The sequence below is a fragment of the Felis catus genome, chromosome A1 (genome assembly GCF_018350175.1).
Source record: "Felis catus isolate Fca126 chromosome A1, F.catus_Fca126_mat1.0, whole genome shotgun sequence".
Lineage (NCBI taxonomy): Eukaryota > Metazoa > Chordata > Mammalia > Carnivora > Felidae > Felis > Felis catus.
In genome coordinates, this window is record NC_058368.1 from 149,878,522 (window position 1) to 149,895,839 (window position 17,318).

The following is a 17,318-nucleotide window of genomic DNA, read 5'->3' on the forward strand; positions in this document are numbered from 1 at the left end:
GCAATTAATAGCTAAAGCTAAAGCCAGAATGCTTCACACAGAGTTGGAGTATTTGCTTGTTGAATCAGTGTGCATGGAAATTGGCAATTTTATGTTTGAAGCCAAAAAGCAAAACAACTAGAAGAGATACCATTTTCAAATAGTATTTGATTGTGTTCAGATAGTATTATCAGTAAATGCATTGGTGGGTGTATCAAATAATAGAGTCTGTATACAGATCCAGAGGTGACATTTTCACTACAGACTGATGAATCTGCAAACATTAGAGAAATACTTGGAAGTACATTGTTGGCTACTCAAAGGATTACCAAAGAAATTGCTGAGGATAAAGTATTTAAAACAGTAAATTAATTTATATCTTCTGCAAGAAGATCTTGCAGAAATAGTATTTAAGTTTATGATCGGTGATGAAGCTTCATGATAGGAACATTTAAAGATTTTTACATCAAAAACTCATTCTGGAAAATAAGCAATACAGAGAGGCTCTTATAGTAGAAGTCTGTCTTTGGACCTGAATTCCATGCTAAATAGTATAAAATGGAGTCGTATAAAACCCAAGCTGCTTCAGCTGCACATGTTTTCAGCTTTATGAGAGGAAAGAGGATCAGAATACCACTCTGCTGTTTGAGACCAGAGTCTGTAAGTCATCCAGAAGAAGAGTTTTGCTGAAGTGTTATGATCTATGAGAAAAATCTTCTTGGTGAATGATTCCCACTTTACAGATTAGTTGAAGAATGGATAAACTTCCTCAAAATTAGAAGTAGAACACAAAAGTATAATAATATGTTCTGATAGCTTATGGATTCAAAGCAGAAATTCAACTTTGGAAAAATGAGGTTAAAAATGACTCCCTATTGCTATGTATAATTTCAGTAATAACCTTAAAGAATTATTAAGACAAAGAAAGCTACATCTGTGTAAATTTGGGGAAAAGCTGTACCATTATTTTGATGTACTTTCTATGAACAGGTGCAAATGGACTGAAAACCAGTTTGCAGTATCAAAAAGAAAGGTTAACATTACACTTGCCAATTAAAGGAATGACTGCTAGAGTTAAGGAAAGACTATCTTTTAATGCAATTTAAAGAGACTAAATTATTCCTGTTACGGTTAATATTAAGAATGGAGTTTCAGGTAGTAGAAGAGCAGTAAATACACATTTTCCATTTGCTGCAAGATCACAGCTTGCTTCTTGTACAAAGTTTCTTGGCGAAGGTGGCTTTTAAGAATTTGAAGATGTTGTATTTAATGAGACCGAGTCTAAACGTGGTATGAAAAAGTTATGTTCATGGGAACTTAGGTACGTCTTTTATTTTAAAGAACTGAGTTTTTTTTTTCAATTTTTTTTAATGTTTGTTTATTTTTGAGAGACAGAGATAGAGCACGAGCAGGGGAGGGGCAGAGAGAGAGAGGGAGACACAGAATCTGAAGCAAGCTCCAGGCTCCGAGCCGTCAGCACAGAACCCTACACGGGGCTCGAATTCATGAACTGTGAGATCATGACCTGAGCCAATGTCAGACACTTAACCGACTGAGCCACCCAGGTGCCCCTGAATTTTTTTCAAAGTATGCCAGCTTACCATCATCAACTTTATTTTGGGGGGCCTTACTGTGAAATAGTTGGGCAGCACCAAGAAAGAATGGATGCCAAGAAAAACATCAGCAATATCAAGGAAATGAACAGACACTTCTACCAGATAGTAGGACTAGTGAAAAAGAGGTTGATACCAGATTTTGTATCCTGGAATGCAAATCTGATAGTACAAAAGGGGAAATTGTGGATGAATGCAGCAATTTTTTTCTTTAAAATACATGGTTAACACTGAACGTTTCTTGCTTTGGGTATGGCTAGAAGCCTGTACACTGACCTGTGGCTTGTTCGTGGAATGGAATGTGAAAGTTAACGACAGCCTCTGTAGTAGAGGTGAACTGTGCATGTTTTCCTAAACTGCTTTAGCTGCACAGCTATGTGGTTTTTCCAGATCATTTTCAATATTATGAGGTCTCTAAGCATTCTATTTCTTTATATCAAACTTCTCACTTTTAAATGGTTTTGCTTTAAATATAATCATTCCAGCAGGACAAGTTGAAAAACATTTCAGTGACTGAGTTATTGTAGTGAATATTTATGTGGGAATGTTTTATACTTTTTATCTTTTCATAGGCTTAATCTTTCTTTGTGGCAGTATTTACTGTTTATCTTCATTTAGGAGCAATGTTTTTACTGGATATTAAATTTTAAGTTGACATTTTTTTCAGTATTTTAAAGATATTTTTCTGCCTTCCAGCATTTTCTTCTGTTTCTGATTCTGATTGTCTCTTAGAAATAATCGATCTTTTTTTTTTTTTTTTTCTCTTTGAGGTGTACTATATTTTATCTTTTTCTGGTTGCTTTGAGCTTTTTCTTTAGATTTTTAGTAGCTAAACAATGTTATGTGCCTCCGGTAATTAAAAAACAAACAAACACTTTACCATAACGTTAGCAGAGCTTCTTCAGTTTGACACTGATGTCTTTTGCCAGTTTCAGAAAATTCTTGGTTATAATCTCTTTAAACAGTTCTTCCGCCACATTCTTGTGCATCTGCTCTGTGTGATTCATGTTACATGTTACATCTTTATGTCCCATGTGTCTATGACATAGTTTTCCACGTTTTTCATATCATTTTCCTTTATGTGCCTCAGGCTGGATATTCTTACTTGACTTTCAATTCACTAATCTGTTCTTCTGTAATTGAATGCATTTCTTGAGGTCTTAATTTTATTAATTACATTTTTCAATTTAGAATTTCCATTTGATTTTTTTATGGATGTAGTTATCTGGCAAAATTGTCTATTTTGTTACCTGTTTTCTTATACCTTTTTATTACAGCTATTTGAAAGTTGTATCAAACAGCATCTGGATTATATGTAGGTCTTTCCACTTTGGTTTTTTTTGTTTTGTTTTTTGGTTTTTGTTTTTGTTTTCGTTTTTTGGCTTTTCAGTCATTTGATCATGATTCCTGGGATGTCTACTTATGTTTGACTAAATGGTGGACAATTCTGTATGAAAAACTGTAGAAGCTATGGATAATGTTATTGCCTCCAGAAAGGATTGTTCTTGTGCCAGATGAGTCCCCTCAGGGATCAATTGGAGGTATAATGGATGTATTAGTGAAGGCCGTTCTATTTCTGGTTTACCCTTATTCTCAAGGCATGGCCCTGTAGGCGTCTTATCTCAAAGCCTTTTCTTTTAAAGGCCCCAAAGTCATTTGTCTCCTAGCAATATGAAACTGTTCAATGTGCTGGTTTGGCTTTTGAGCCTCTCAGATGCGGCTCTCTGCTTAGCATTTCAGCTTCTTGCCCTACACAGTTAGAAACTGGCACCACCTTGAAAGGAAAAGCTGTGGAGAAAGGCAGGCTCATCTCACTGTGATCTTGGCCTCTCAAGTCTTAGCTGCTTTCGTTGTTCTCTAGTGATTTCAAACGTTGTTTTTTGTTTTGTTTATAATTTATGAAGCCAGGAAGGTCAGACTGATTCAAGATGCTTTCGGATCCTGAAGCTTCTAATTGGTATTTTCTATTCTTTTATAGCCTTCTCAAAACATGAACGGATGGTTTTTATCTTTAATAAATGTGTAAGCTTGTACTTGGGGTATGTTGCTATGGCCTCCTAACATTAAAAGGTATAATCTTTGGTGAAGGCAACTAGAAATAACATTTATTGAGTTTCAAACACATGAAGGTCCTTAAAAAACATTTTATGATCATTTTCAAGTCTAGTTGGAAAGCCAGTCCATCTTCAAAAAAGATACAAAGTACTGTCTAATGTACTTCCCTGTCAAATGAATGCTAGTAATGGTGTGTGCTATTGGAGGACAGGAACTAACATATACTGTGTATCGCCATTGGGTTACTTAATCATCAGAACAAGCATATGTGTGAGCAGATGATGTTTCCATTTTTTTTTTTTTTTAATTTTTTTTTTCAACGTTTATTTATTTTTGGGACAGAGAGAGATAGAGCATGAACGGGGGAGGGGCAGAGAGAGAGGGAGACACAGAATCGGAAACAGGCTCTAGGCTCTGAGCCATCAGCCCAGAGCCTGATGCGGGGCTCGAACTCACGGACTGCGAGATCGTGACCTGGCTGAAGTCGGACGCTTAACCGACTGCGCCACCCAGGCGCCCCTGATGTTTCCATTTTAACAGATGAGGATAGATGGTCAGTTGTAAAAAATTTTTTTTTTTAAATACATAAAAATAGATTTTAAAAAATTACCCACAATCCATTGAGAGATAACCATTAAGAACATTTTTGGTCTAAGAACATGTCTAGTCTTTCCAGCACATCTAAATGTATATTATATATCATTCTGAAGTGGTGAATTTAGTAACATTTTGCTTCAAAAAATATTTAGATGGACAATTCTAGCATAAAACATTTTGAAACTGAAGGATTCATCAAATTTCAGCGGTGCGGACAAAAAGTTGTCTAAAATAAATGCAGCTGGCATTTTTTTTTCCCCCCCAGGAATGATCTGGTACAATGGAGTAGTTCTCAAAATTAAGAATTATGTTAATTGATAGACATTATATAATTATATGTTCTGATTTTTTTTTAAGTTGGTGTGTTTTAATGCTTTTTATTAAGCTTCCTAATAACTTTTCTGTTTGTATTTTAAAGGCCAAACTGTTTTCAGATAGTGGTTCAGCACTTTAGTGAAGAACATTACATTTTTTACTTTGCAGGAGAAACTCCAGAACAAGCAGAGGTAAGTTCATTGTTTTTTTTCAACTACTGCAAACTTTTATTTAGCTCATGTTTTCTTTTGAACTAAAATAGAAAACTATTACATTTATGATAAAGACATAAAAAGGAATACTGAAATCTTTTTATTTCAAGGGATGAGAACTTTGATGTGTAAAATTTTTTTTGAAAGAAATGCAGAAAACCGCAGTGAAGGGCTATTAGGAATGAAAACCTCATTTTAAATTGACCTTTAAATACTCTGTGATGTTGAGTCCAGCTGAAAATGCTCATTTAAAATCCTCTCTGCAGAAAGGTTATAGATATTCTCAGTACAACTGAAAGGTAAGCCAGTTAGTTTTGCTAACAGGCACTGTTATTCTTCACTAGTCCATTCCTAAAGATAGAAGTTCAGTCATCAAAAAGAAAAGTATTTTAGGAACTTTCTATTTTCTCCTACTCTGCATGTAATGTCTACTTTCAGCACTGGGCATTGATCCATATGCAATGCCCTTCTTAAAACTTTTATTAAATTTTAAGGCGTGGTGTGAAGACACTTTGATTTCTTTGAGCCATAATGTTTCAGGGGCGTTTACTGGTATTTTGTACAAATATGGTGATATTTGTTCTGCTTATAGTCTATGGAAGGAATCAGAAGGTGGTTAAGAGGTCAAAGAAAACAACTTTGTTGTAAATAGAAGATAACTTGCCAACTCTAGATATGAGGCAGAAACTCTTTAAACTGGATCCGGGCATGTGTGCCTGATTTGTAAATTATGAAACTATCTCAGACTCTAGAATAAACTTGATGAATGAGCCACATTATGTTTTATGGCTCATAATTGAATGTCATGTTTCAAATCTTTCCAAAATATTTCAAATAAATATTAACATATAGCACAGAAAAAAGCTTGTTTTGTGGGTACCATTCCTAATATTTAGATGCAAAAAGTAGAGTTCAAAACATTTCGGTAACTTAGATATATATTTTTTTAATGCTAGAAATTGACTTAGCAAAGAAATTTAAACTTCATTATCCAGCCTTCCAATTATTTCACTGTGATCCCTCTTTCTAAATAAAAATGTGTTATTATACTCCATGACATTTCAGTATAAATAGAACATCTTCTTTTTGTACTTATATATATACTTCATCTTCTTTATTTCTGTATACCACTTAAAGTCCAAAAATACTACTGGTATTTCCAGTTTCTGTTACTTTGGTGGCCTGTGGGATCTGTGGTTACTCTTCTATTTCTGAAGCTATGGTAATTGATTTGGTCTTAATTTGTTCTATAAAGATGTTCTCTAACCATTTACAGAGTTCAGACTGATTGAAATAGCCAACAAGCTAGAGAGAAAACTGAATAAAGCAATAGTACAGGACTTTGTGGAAATATGTAAGCCAACGTGAAGCATTTAGACTTTTGATAAACCTAAGATGATTCTCTCCTTTCTCCAGACCACTAGATAAACATTTAAAAATAAATGGCTTCAATTTAATTGGAATATTAGCCTGAAAAATTTTTTTAATGTTCCATTTGAAAAGCTTATCAATAACCCAGATCCCTTTACACGTTTCTACCTATATCCTGGTCTAAGGTAAGATTAGAGTACTTGTCATCAAACCAGTCAAAACACGGTCAATTGGTTTGGTACTCAGCCCTCCTTTCACAAAACATGACTGCTTAATGACCATATATAATTTTAGCTTGGGACTAATTAATGGTCACTCATGGTGTACTTAACATTAATTTAGGGATTCTACAGAAATACAGTTTTAAGAATTATTATAATAGTTTTGGTCATTGTTTTAACTTTATGGGGCCACAAATGTATTAAAGTGCAACATACTGTTGAGTGTAGAAATGGCAGTCTGGAATAGGAAATAACTCTTGAATTTGGAAAAAAAAATGATCAGAAACTGAATAAAGTATAGTATATTTCTTTGAAATGCTGTCATTTTTTTGTAGGATTGGATGAAAGGTCTGCAGGCATTCTGCAGTTTACGGAAAAGTAGTCCAGGGACATCTAATAAACGCCTGCGTCAGGTGAAACTTAATTTTCTTTGATTTGAGGTTGTCACATTTTGCTTTGTTACTTTGCTCTTCATTTTTATTTCTAGCTGAACTGTTTTGGGCAACATTACAAACACTTTTGAATTCTGAAGTGAAGTCTGTCTTTCCAGGAATTTTAAAACCATGCTTCTGCTTGCTTCAGTAGTAGGAGAAATAGTTATTTATGAGAATATTCTTTATATACCTAAGTGGGTACTTAGTCCATAATGCCATCTTTTGAATACATACCAAGGATTTTATTTCTTCTACTTAAAATAATAGTACCAAACCAACAACAACAAAAACCATTCTGTTGGGCACTTTCATTATTTTTTTCCTCAAAAAATTATTTTGGCCTGCTTTAAAAAGGTAGAACTAAAGGTATTTTTTGAAAAAAATCATCTGACTTTAAGCATTAATCCCAGTAAACTTTTCAGTTTTTCACTTTATAGTAATTGCTTTTGAAACCTATTACATAACTAGTATCCTGTCTTATTTGAACCTTAACGTGTCATACATGATCATTTTATAGAGTTAAGCTGGGCTTTCTCTTTCTTCCTAGGTTATGTAAAATCAACTCTATACCCTCCATATCTTTTTTTTTAATAGCTATCCCTAGATAGTTGGAAAAAGTTAAGTAATTTTAACATTCTTGGAGTTATGAGGAACATTTAGTAATTTGTTTTATTTATGGAAATTTCTAGTAATCTTTGTGAATTTAGTATATTGCTCTATTTCAAGTGAATAAATGGTTAATATTTAGATGACTGTAAGTTATAGTTCCTGTAATCAAAAGTCTAATAACCCTTTCTCCAAGGACATTTAATTATACACATAATTGTTATGTGTTCTCAAATCATAATTCAACATTTTGTAAGCTCTAAAAAATCAGACTAAGTTTTTGCATATTGTGTCTTGTGTGAAACTTTAGCTATAAAGTTACCATTTTTATCTCTTGAGCCCTTTTGCAGGTACTCTGCTGGAACTTTTACACATATTATTGCTAATCCTTACAACAACTTGCAGTATAGACTTTATCCTAATGTTATTATAGAGGAGGTGAGGCCAACTTGTCCAATGCCACACAAGTAGTGTATGGCTACAGGGAAAGAGGGCCTGGTATTAGAAAGCAAATGGTCTAGGTTTTGGCCAAAACTGACAAATAACTTAGTTTCTTTGGATTTGTATATTTTTCTGTAAAACGAGAAGGCATAATCAGTGTATTAAAAATATTTTCTGGGGGCGCCTTGGTGGCTCGGTCGGTTAAATGTCTAGCAGTTGGTTTTGGCTCAGGTCATGATCTCATGGTTGGTGGGTTCGAGCCCCACATCAAATCCTGTCTCCCTCTCTCTCTGCCCCTCCCCCTGTCACACTCTCTCTTAAAAAAAAAAAAAAAAAATTAAAAAATAAAAATAGTTTCTAGCTCTAGAGGTTTATAGAAATAAATCTTCCAAATGAGCTTTATTTTAACTTAGAGGATTTTGATTTGGGTGGTGACAATTGTTTACTTGCATTAATAAAAAATCCTCTTTGTTTCATTTTCTCTGAACCACTGTTTTTTAGTAAAAAAAGATGCATTTCATTAAATTACTGCAAGAATATAATTGGAGGATTAATTTGTAAAATAAAAGTGCACTTTGTGTGAGAAGAATTATTTCAAATGCTTGAATGTTGTATTTTATATATCACACAGGAGGAAAATGTAATTACAGGTCATATTTTCTAAAGAAAGGAGAAAAATAAGTCACTTTTGGTTGGTTGGTTGCTATTTTATACTAATTGCTTTTGAAGCCTAATGCATAAGTCTTGAAATCTGGGGTAATAACTTTTGTGTTTCCTTTAGGTCAGCAGTCTTGTTTTACACATTGAAGAAGCCCATAAACTCCCTGTAAAACATTTTACAAATCCATATTGTAACATCTACCTGAACAGTGTCCAGGTAGCAAAAACTCATGCAAGGGAAGGGCAAAACCCGGTATGGTCAGAAGAGTTTGTGTTTGAGTAAGTCTTATTTTATTATTACATTAAATCATTTTCTTTTATCCTGTTGCATTTTCTTTCGTGATCCCTTCCCTTCCTCCCCCCCATCATCTCTGTATCTCAGTGGTCAGAACAAGATACCAGTCCAGGCATTTTAATAGTACATACTTTTTTTTTTTTCCTGCTGTATTTGGTCACTTTTGATTAGTGAAGTGCTGTGTCCTTGGTTTTTCACCTAGTTACTAATGTGAATTAGTGTTACTGACAAGTACAAAATCATTTACTAACACACACACAGAAAATGTTTACAAGGGTTTCCAGGATTTACTTGAGGTTAAAGATAGTAGGAATGATTTGCTGGTCTGCATTCCTGTCTTACAGGTAATAACATGTTTTGTATCCATTTTTAAATCCAGCATGTTCAAACTGTTTAGTAGCAGATATAAAGAACTTATTTGATACTAGAAATAAAAGAATTAGATAGTTTGATGCCAGGATATTTTGTTAATTCTTTTTCTTTTTGCTCCTTTAGTGATCTTCCTCCTGACATTAACAGATTTGAAATAACTCTTAGTAACAAAACAAAGAAAAGCAAAGATCCTGATATCTGTAAGTTGATACAGAAATTTCTTACTGAAGTAAAACACGTTTTACATACTTTTTAAATTTATATGAAATGTAGTCTAAAACAGAGATTTACAAAAGAGCAAATGGCATAATTTAATAACATAGTTTCTTTTTGTACTTCTGAGAAGCTTTGATTGTTGAGAAAACGTTTAAGAAAAAAAAGGCCAGTATCGCTAAATTCTCCCTACTGTAAACTTAAGTCCTTGTTACTAAACTCTGTATCATCTCTCTCATCTTCCTCTCCCCAGTAGATGGGAAGAACGAGAGGACAGTGAGAGTGGCCCTCTTTCTGTGGTGCTTCCACTATCCCTTCTTTCTACTGTTTAGGTTTTTCCTCTTTCCATAGAGTTTGATGTAAGTGAATAAAAGCACTCTATTAATTTTTTTTCTTTAAATTAGTCTACTATTTATTCATTTCTGATGAACCTTCTCAGTGCTTGTTCTTGGTAGCACACCTTTGCCCAGCCTCTTGCTGAAGCAGGTGGCAGTGGGATTTAACAGTTCACACCAGAGTGAATTAGGCTAATACCTTCTTAAAAGTCAGGCGTAGGGAAAGAAATGATAGGCATTAACAGATCAAAGCCTGAATTTTTCTCTGTAAAATAGTTATTCTGTAATTTCTGTACTATTTAAATGGTTAACATTTTTTAGTGGTTTCCCATTACTTCAAACATAAAATCCAAACCCCTGGTAAACAGAGAAGAAAAGCCCTTTCCTCACTCACTCCTCCCACTGCTTTCATAGTGTATCTGTGGTATGTCCTCTCTAGGTATGCCAGCCTTCTTAATAGTTCTTAAGTAATCCATGGATTTTAAATGTCCCCGCTGTACCTTCTGTTTGAACTGTGCTCTCTTTTTCTTTTTCTCTGCCTTTCTCTTTAGCTACACGTCCACATCCTGTTACACATTAGCTTTAGGGGTTACCTGTTTGGAATGGATTTTTAACCTCCACTGGCTGAATTATGTATTATTTCTCTGTACTTCGGTAGCATTAAGCACTGTTACAGCACTTCCCACATGGAACCATAATTGATTTCTTGCCTTCTTGGCTAGACGGTGACCTCCAATGCAAGTCAGAGACCATGTCTTAATCATGTCTGTGTCCCATGTCCCTGCGCACCATAGTCTGGCACACAGTAGGCATTAAGTGAATGAAGTATATGAAGTGTCAACTCTGGGTTTTGTGTTACCACTGAAAAGTCCTTTAAAGCATCTAACACTATAGAGAAAACAAAATGTCAGGAAAATTTACTTGTATGACTAATTATAGTGTCATCTTTTTAGATGGTAATCATTTGATGTTTTTCTATCAAAGTATTTATGCGCTGCCAGTTGAGCCGGTTACAGAAAGGGCATGCCACAGATGAATGGTTTTTGCTGAGCTCCCATATACCATTAAAAGGTATTGAACCAGGATCCCTGCGTGTCCGAGCACGATATTCTATGGAAAAAATCATGCCAGAAGAAGAGTACAGTGAATTTAAAGAGGTATTAAGTTATTTACCAGTCTAATTATTTTTGATGGAATTAACAGAAATTAAATTTAACATTTAAATAAAATAAAAGATCCATTAAATATAGTAATGGTATAGCTTAATGCACAGTGATAGGCACAGAAGGTTGAAAAGCCTTGTGCTAGGAAGATGTTGGTCTTAAGAGACTATAGATATGTAGGCGATAAACGCATTCTAGTTTTAACAGATGTTTTCAATAGAACAGATTTCTGAATAGAAGAACGTAACACAATTCCTGTTAGTCTCATTGAGTTTAATGCCGCATACTTTCAACAGTCTTTCTTGATGTCCTTTTTAGCTTATACTGCAAAAGGAGCTTCATGTAGTCTATGCTTTATCACATGTATGTGGACAGGACCGAACACTACTGGCTAGCATCCTACTGAGGATTTTTCTTCATGAAAAGCTTGAATCATTGTTGTTATGTACACTAAATGACAGAGAAATAAGCATGGAAGGTAAAGTATGGACGTTTTGGTGTGATACTTTAAAATGACATCATCTTTAAAATTCTTGGGCTGGCTAACATTTGGCTGTGGGGAGCAGTTAGTATTTCAAACAAGTTTCTGTCATGGTGAACTATTAGAAGCCATAAGAAAGTGACTTTTTGTCCCTATTCATGGCACATGGTACTTGATTTTAAGAACAGTTTGGTAGACTCACCATGTTCTCTTGTTTATATTTGACCTACTAATCCATTGCACAAAAGTTGAGTGATGGTTGCATTTTATTTGTAGCAATGCAGCTGGATCCACAGTGCTTTGTTAACAGCTTACATATTTGTCACAATTAACCCTTTTCCAACTAGCACTTTGGCTCAGTAACGGTGCTTGCTTCTAGGTTCCCCAATAAATTGTAGAAACTAGAACTATTTCCTCCTAATCATAGAATATGTAAAAACATACAGATTTGTCAGGAAGGATAAAGTGATGGTCCATGTTACACTGAGATTGTCATTTTTGGCAGTGTTTGTGTTTTTTAGGTCATCAATAGCCATACTTTAGGCTAATGACTTATACTGGGATTTTGTGGGGGGGGGGTCATTTTCTGCATTAAAAAAAATGAAAGTATAATTGACATAGAATATCTTCTTAGTTTCAGGTATATATGATAGAGACTTGGTGTTTTTACACACTACAGAATGATCCAAATGATAGGTCTAGTTGTTTATACCACATAATTATATTCTGATTTGGAAATCAACTCAGAGTTTCAAAGCATGGGCTCAGTGGACAGCAAAGCTGAATTCCGATAGGAGTTTTGTCACTCACTGGCTCTTTGGTCTTACAGGTCATAGAATCATTTTAAGCCTTTTTTTTCTCTTCTTATGAATATGGCAGTGTCAACACCTTCTGTTGATGATCTAATGAAGTAGTAAAGTCCTTTGAAGAGTTAAGTTTTAGAAATATAGGTTGTTATTATAATCAGTACTTCAATTCTGCATACAAATGAGGTATTTAAAAATTAAGTTAATTTCCAGTCTCGTTCACATTAGTACAGTCCTTTACAAATAATCTTTTAAAATAAATACTTGTGTAGATGAAGCCACTACTCTATTTCGAGCCACAACACTTGCGAGCACCTTGATGGAGCAGTATATGAAAGCCACTGCTACACAGTTTGTTCATCATGCTTTGAAAGACTCAATTTTAAAGATCATGGAAAGCAAGCAGTCTTGCGAGGTACGAATTTCATGTTTAAGTATTTAAGTAAAGGGTGTATTTTAATAGGTAATGCTTTATAGCTAATTATGTTTTAAGGCAAATATATTAGCTTCTAAAATTATTCATCAGAGCACTTACACATTTTGTGAGACATTTAGAAAAACATTAGACAAAACAGACTTTTTAAAAAAGATGTACTTTGAGATTAAAAATCAGAAATTGCACCAGGAATTAATGAAAGTACTTTCTCATTTCTCCTGCTGTACTAACGATAAAGGATATGCTGCTTTCAGAAAGTGTATATAACATAAATTGAAGTTTTTGCTGGAGACTTAACGTTTTATAACACAGTTAAGGTCCATGAAACACTTCATAATAACAACTAGGGGTGTCCTTGAAGGCTTTTTGGGGGAAAGAAGTATGATATAATCCATTCAAAAGCAGATAAAAGCATCCTTTTAGGATTCATTATTAAGCCTTCAGTGTATATTCATAATAAACCATTAAGATAAAGAATGGAATCTCACATGGCTCTTCTCTCATCTGATTGTCAAGGTAGAAAGAACATCTATAGAAGGAAGATATTAAATACATTTTTTAGATCTGATACCAAGTTAATAAAAGAAGGAATTGCTTTTGATAACGTACACTGGGACCTGTCAGATGTTAATTTTGCACCAAGTTGCCAGTTTTTACTAATTAACATAGAGGGAAGAAATTGATTTAGTGTCGAAAACCTGGGATAATGACATAGTTGGCCTAACTGAAATGGATACAGAAATGGAGAAAGTCTGAAGAGAGTCTGTGGACACTGGATTCAGGCTAGGGAGTTTAGATGTAGATAAATCTACTCCATTGTTTCTAGTTCAGAGCTCTTAGATTTCAAGGGGTAATGGAAAAATGTTGAGAAACGTTCATTATTCTGCCTACGGCATTCAGAAAACCCTTTCTATTTTAATCATTTTTTTTTCCAAATAAATATAATCAAAATAGATTGTATAATCTATGGTAATCATTCTTCTCATATTCCTGGTATATTTGTGAATACGTGGCCACTAAAGATGGGGTTTTGTCTTCTAGTTGAGAATATATATAGTTTTTAAATAATGTCTAATTCAATTTGTGTGCCTATAAAAATCTATGGTAAAGCATGGTGAATGAATAAAAGAGAACTTTAATACTGGTATTAATCCCAGAACAGCTGAAAAGTGTTGAATAATCATTGCTTATTCTTCAGTTAATTGGAAATTAATAGTAAATGAGCTCCAAAGAGCAGACTGCCTTAAAATTCCCATTTATACTTACCCCCAAGACTAAAACAGATTGAAAAACGGAAAAACAGAGAACCTTGAAAACAACTATTTGATTGCCTTGATTCATTTGCATTTATCATTGGCAAGATGCATTTATATTGATTTATTCCTTCTCTTAGTTAAGTCCATCAAAGTTAGAAAAAAATGAAGATGTGAACACTAATTTAGCACACCTATTGAACATACTTTCAGAACTTGTGGAGAAAATATTCATGGCTTCAGAAATACTTCCACCGTAAGTGGTGAAATTTATTAATTTGATAAGAAATTGTGTATCTGCATTTTGAAAAATTTGTATTTCTAAAACATGTGTAAGCTTTTCCACTGTCCTGTTTTTATACTCTGAAAAAGTTAGGGTTTTTCATCTTTATAAGGTAAATTGTGTTTAAGGCAAAAGAGTGACTTGAAGAAACCACTGTGGTGACATTTACATTAACATAAAAACCTTTTTATATAGGCTACTATGTCTGGTTTCTACGGTAACTTGATAGTGAATAGAGACTTAATAGTCTCAGATTTGAGGGGATCATACATATCTTGGTTAGATATGCACCAGATAATTAGTATCTGCTTAACAGCTGTTAGTGTAAGTGAACTCACTCAGGTAGGAGTGAACTTAAGTCAAAAATCTGTCTTCCTGGCATCTAAACTTAGTATTTCCTCTGTATCCTCATTCCTGTACTTTGTTTCACTTTTTCATTAATACAGAAATATTCTAAAAATGGTAAAATGTCTCCCAAAGTAAATGTAAAGAACTAGCTGAACGAATTGATGACAACTTGTTTTCGTTATCCCTTGCTAAATGCGTTGTTACTTGTAGCAGAGTACTTTTGGGGTGGGGGGAAGGCAAGTTGCATTAAAACATGTATTTGGTAAATTAAGCTTTTGGCTGCAGTGAGATCAGCATTTTGCCTCACTCTATGTATTGAGACAATTGTGTTGTTTTGGCAGGACACTGAGATATATTTATGGGTGTTTACAGAAATCTGTCCAGCACAAGTGGCCTACAAATACGACCATGAGAACAAGAGTTGTTAGGTAAGGCTCATCAATTCATTCATTATATCATTATGTATAGCGTGCATGGATAGTCAAGTGGGTAACCGTGAAAATTTGAAGACTAACAACTAACAGTATTGAAGACTTTTTTCTCTGGTTTGATGTCAGAGTCCTGTTGAATATTTTCTGAGTTCAGAGGCTTGGAAACTATAACTTAACTGTGGGGTTTTTTTGGAAGTTACTAAGAGATATTTAGCTACTGTATACGTTTTCTAAAAACCTGAACACTCATAGTTAACTATTTGGGATTTTTTTATCTTATAGAGAGAATGAGTTTAAAAGTTATGTAACCAACAAGACCTATAGCTAACTTTATATAGTACTCTTCATATACACAACACGTATCTACATGCATATAGGCATATACACGTATATGCACAGAGAAGAGAAGGGAAGAGGACAGTGGGAGGAGTGGAACAAATTGATGTGGTGCTAAGAAGGAGGAGCAATATTTGACCCTTGAGATACTGACTGTTTGGTTTATAATAGTCTGTGACTCTGGGCTAATCTCCAGTCTAGTTGTGAAGCTGTGTTTCTGTGTGCCTGCTGTGCAGTAATTAGGAGGAATTGCTTTGGCAAGTCACAGAATGTTGTATCTTACACAAAGGGACTTCATTATCATTATTTTAACTTACTTTTCCAATAAGGAAGCAGCTCTAGAAGAGGTTAAAATTGTTTGCTTAAGGTCATGTAGTGCTGAGGCAGAACTAAAGGCCAGGCTTCTAAGATCCAGTCAAAATCTCTAAGCTGTTATAGGCTTTTGTTAAGTACATCCAGCCCACTGAAGACAACTGGAGATTCAGTGCAAAAGCATCAGAGAATATAGCAGTCTAATAATAAGATATTATGGAGAATATATACTGTCAGTCATTTTATATCCCATTAAAAAAAAGTTAGACAACCACTCAAGACACAAATACTATACAGGTGATTTTGAAAATGTGTGTTAATCCTGCCTCCAGCCTGAGTTTTGTAAAAGAGGTTTTCTACTCTTTCTACAGTTAAAATTTCTCTTGGTTAGTAATGATAGGACATCTGTGTTAAAGAACTGTAGATTCTGTATGTCTTGGCTTTAGTAGTGACTGAGAATTAGAAAATAATTATAAGCATGTTTCAGCACAGTTGTGTATATGATGTAAATTAAAGTTTTTGTAAACTCAGTTTCAAATGAGTATAATTGTTAAGCAAATGCAGCAGGAAATTCTGCTATGTGAATTGTTTGACACTATAGGGTTTTTAAGGGGCACTTATGCCCAAGGTGATGATTTCTGACCCTAGTGTAGGTCCTAGTATCCTTTTTAAAGTTAAATTCCCTCTAAAAATACACAGAAAGTAGACTTGCATACTGAAATTCTTTCATGATTAAATGTTGGTAGGTGAGATTTCAGATTCAAAGACTTAAGTATTAAAATGTTTTCAAGCAAAATTTATGCAAGATTCTTCACAAATTAGTTTAAAAGAGGTAGTTAAAGAGCTGATAATTGTGTATTACAATGGCAATAAGTGCTATCTGAGAAGTAACAACCATTTCTAAGAGTCCAAAAAGAAGTGAACTGTTGTGATGTTGGAAAGTAAATGCTGAGGAGTTGGTTTACCCTCTCTGTAATGGAGAAGGTGAGGTCTTTTTCTTTATTATCATAAAAGCTTTTCAACATTAAATTGAATACATTTTCACTTACCAGGAAGTCACTTTTCCCTACTACAGTGGGCTCTTATTTTGGTAATTCATTAACAAAATCAGAATAATTAACTTGATTTATAACGACTTTATAGGGCTATTCTATTTAAATAAGTAAAGAAAGAAATGAGAGAATATAAGTTTTAGGACCGTACAGGACTATGTATCTATAAAAAGGTTTATTTGTGCTCCTATAGTATTTCAGAAATTCTTAGTGTTCCTAATATTACTCCTTCCTCAAAGCAAGTGTAAGATGCACTACTAGCGCGGGATAAATAAAGAGTTGCCAAGACCGTAAATGTTACAGATACAACCTAAATCTTCCCAGAATAAACTGAAAACTCCAAGTTTGGGAAAAGCAACTAGTATAAGAAGCAGAGATACATGTTCTTAAAGTAAGATACTTTAGCTTATTATTTTCTTGAAGCTATGTTTGGGCTTCCTTATATTAATTCATAGTTCATGGTTCTACAAGTATTAAAGCTTTTGTTTATTATTATGTAACATATATAGTTTTCTAAAAAAGAAAATTTCCCTCCCATTCAGTGGTTTTGTTTTTCTTCGACTTATCTGTCCTGCCATCCTGAATCCACGGATGTTTAATATCATCTCAGGTAATCAGCTTTTGATAAAATTTTAAAATTAAAAAAATTAGAATAAAATTATATCTTTAACATCTGATTTTATTTTTTTACCTTGTAT

The 17,318-nt window shown here is 34.0% G+C and overlaps 1 protein-coding gene across 2 annotated transcripts in view; it reads left to right on the forward strand.

The window, feature by feature from the left end:
- RASA1 (RAS p21 protein activator 1) overlaps positions 1-17,318 on the forward strand; it is a 114,882-nt gene that overhangs the window by 89,528 nt on the left and 8,036 nt on the right. For both annotated transcript variants that reach the window (XM_045033366.1, XM_003981135.5), the window contains exons 12-21: positions 4,663-4,750; positions 6,699-6,776; positions 8,626-8,783; positions 9,295-9,371; positions 10,704-10,876; positions 11,201-11,360; positions 12,442-12,584; positions 13,999-14,114; positions 14,831-14,917; positions 17,163-17,230. In XM_045033366.1, coding sequence (XP_044889301.1) covers positions 4,663-4,750; positions 6,699-6,776; positions 8,626-8,783; positions 9,295-9,371; positions 10,704-10,876; positions 11,201-11,360; positions 12,442-12,584; positions 13,999-14,114; positions 14,831-14,917; positions 17,163-17,230 — 1,148 coding nt within the window. The remainder of the gene's footprint in view (positions 1-4,662; positions 4,751-6,698; positions 6,777-8,625; positions 8,784-9,294; positions 9,372-10,703; positions 10,877-11,200; positions 11,361-12,441; positions 12,585-13,998; positions 14,115-14,830; positions 14,918-17,162; positions 17,231-17,318) is intronic.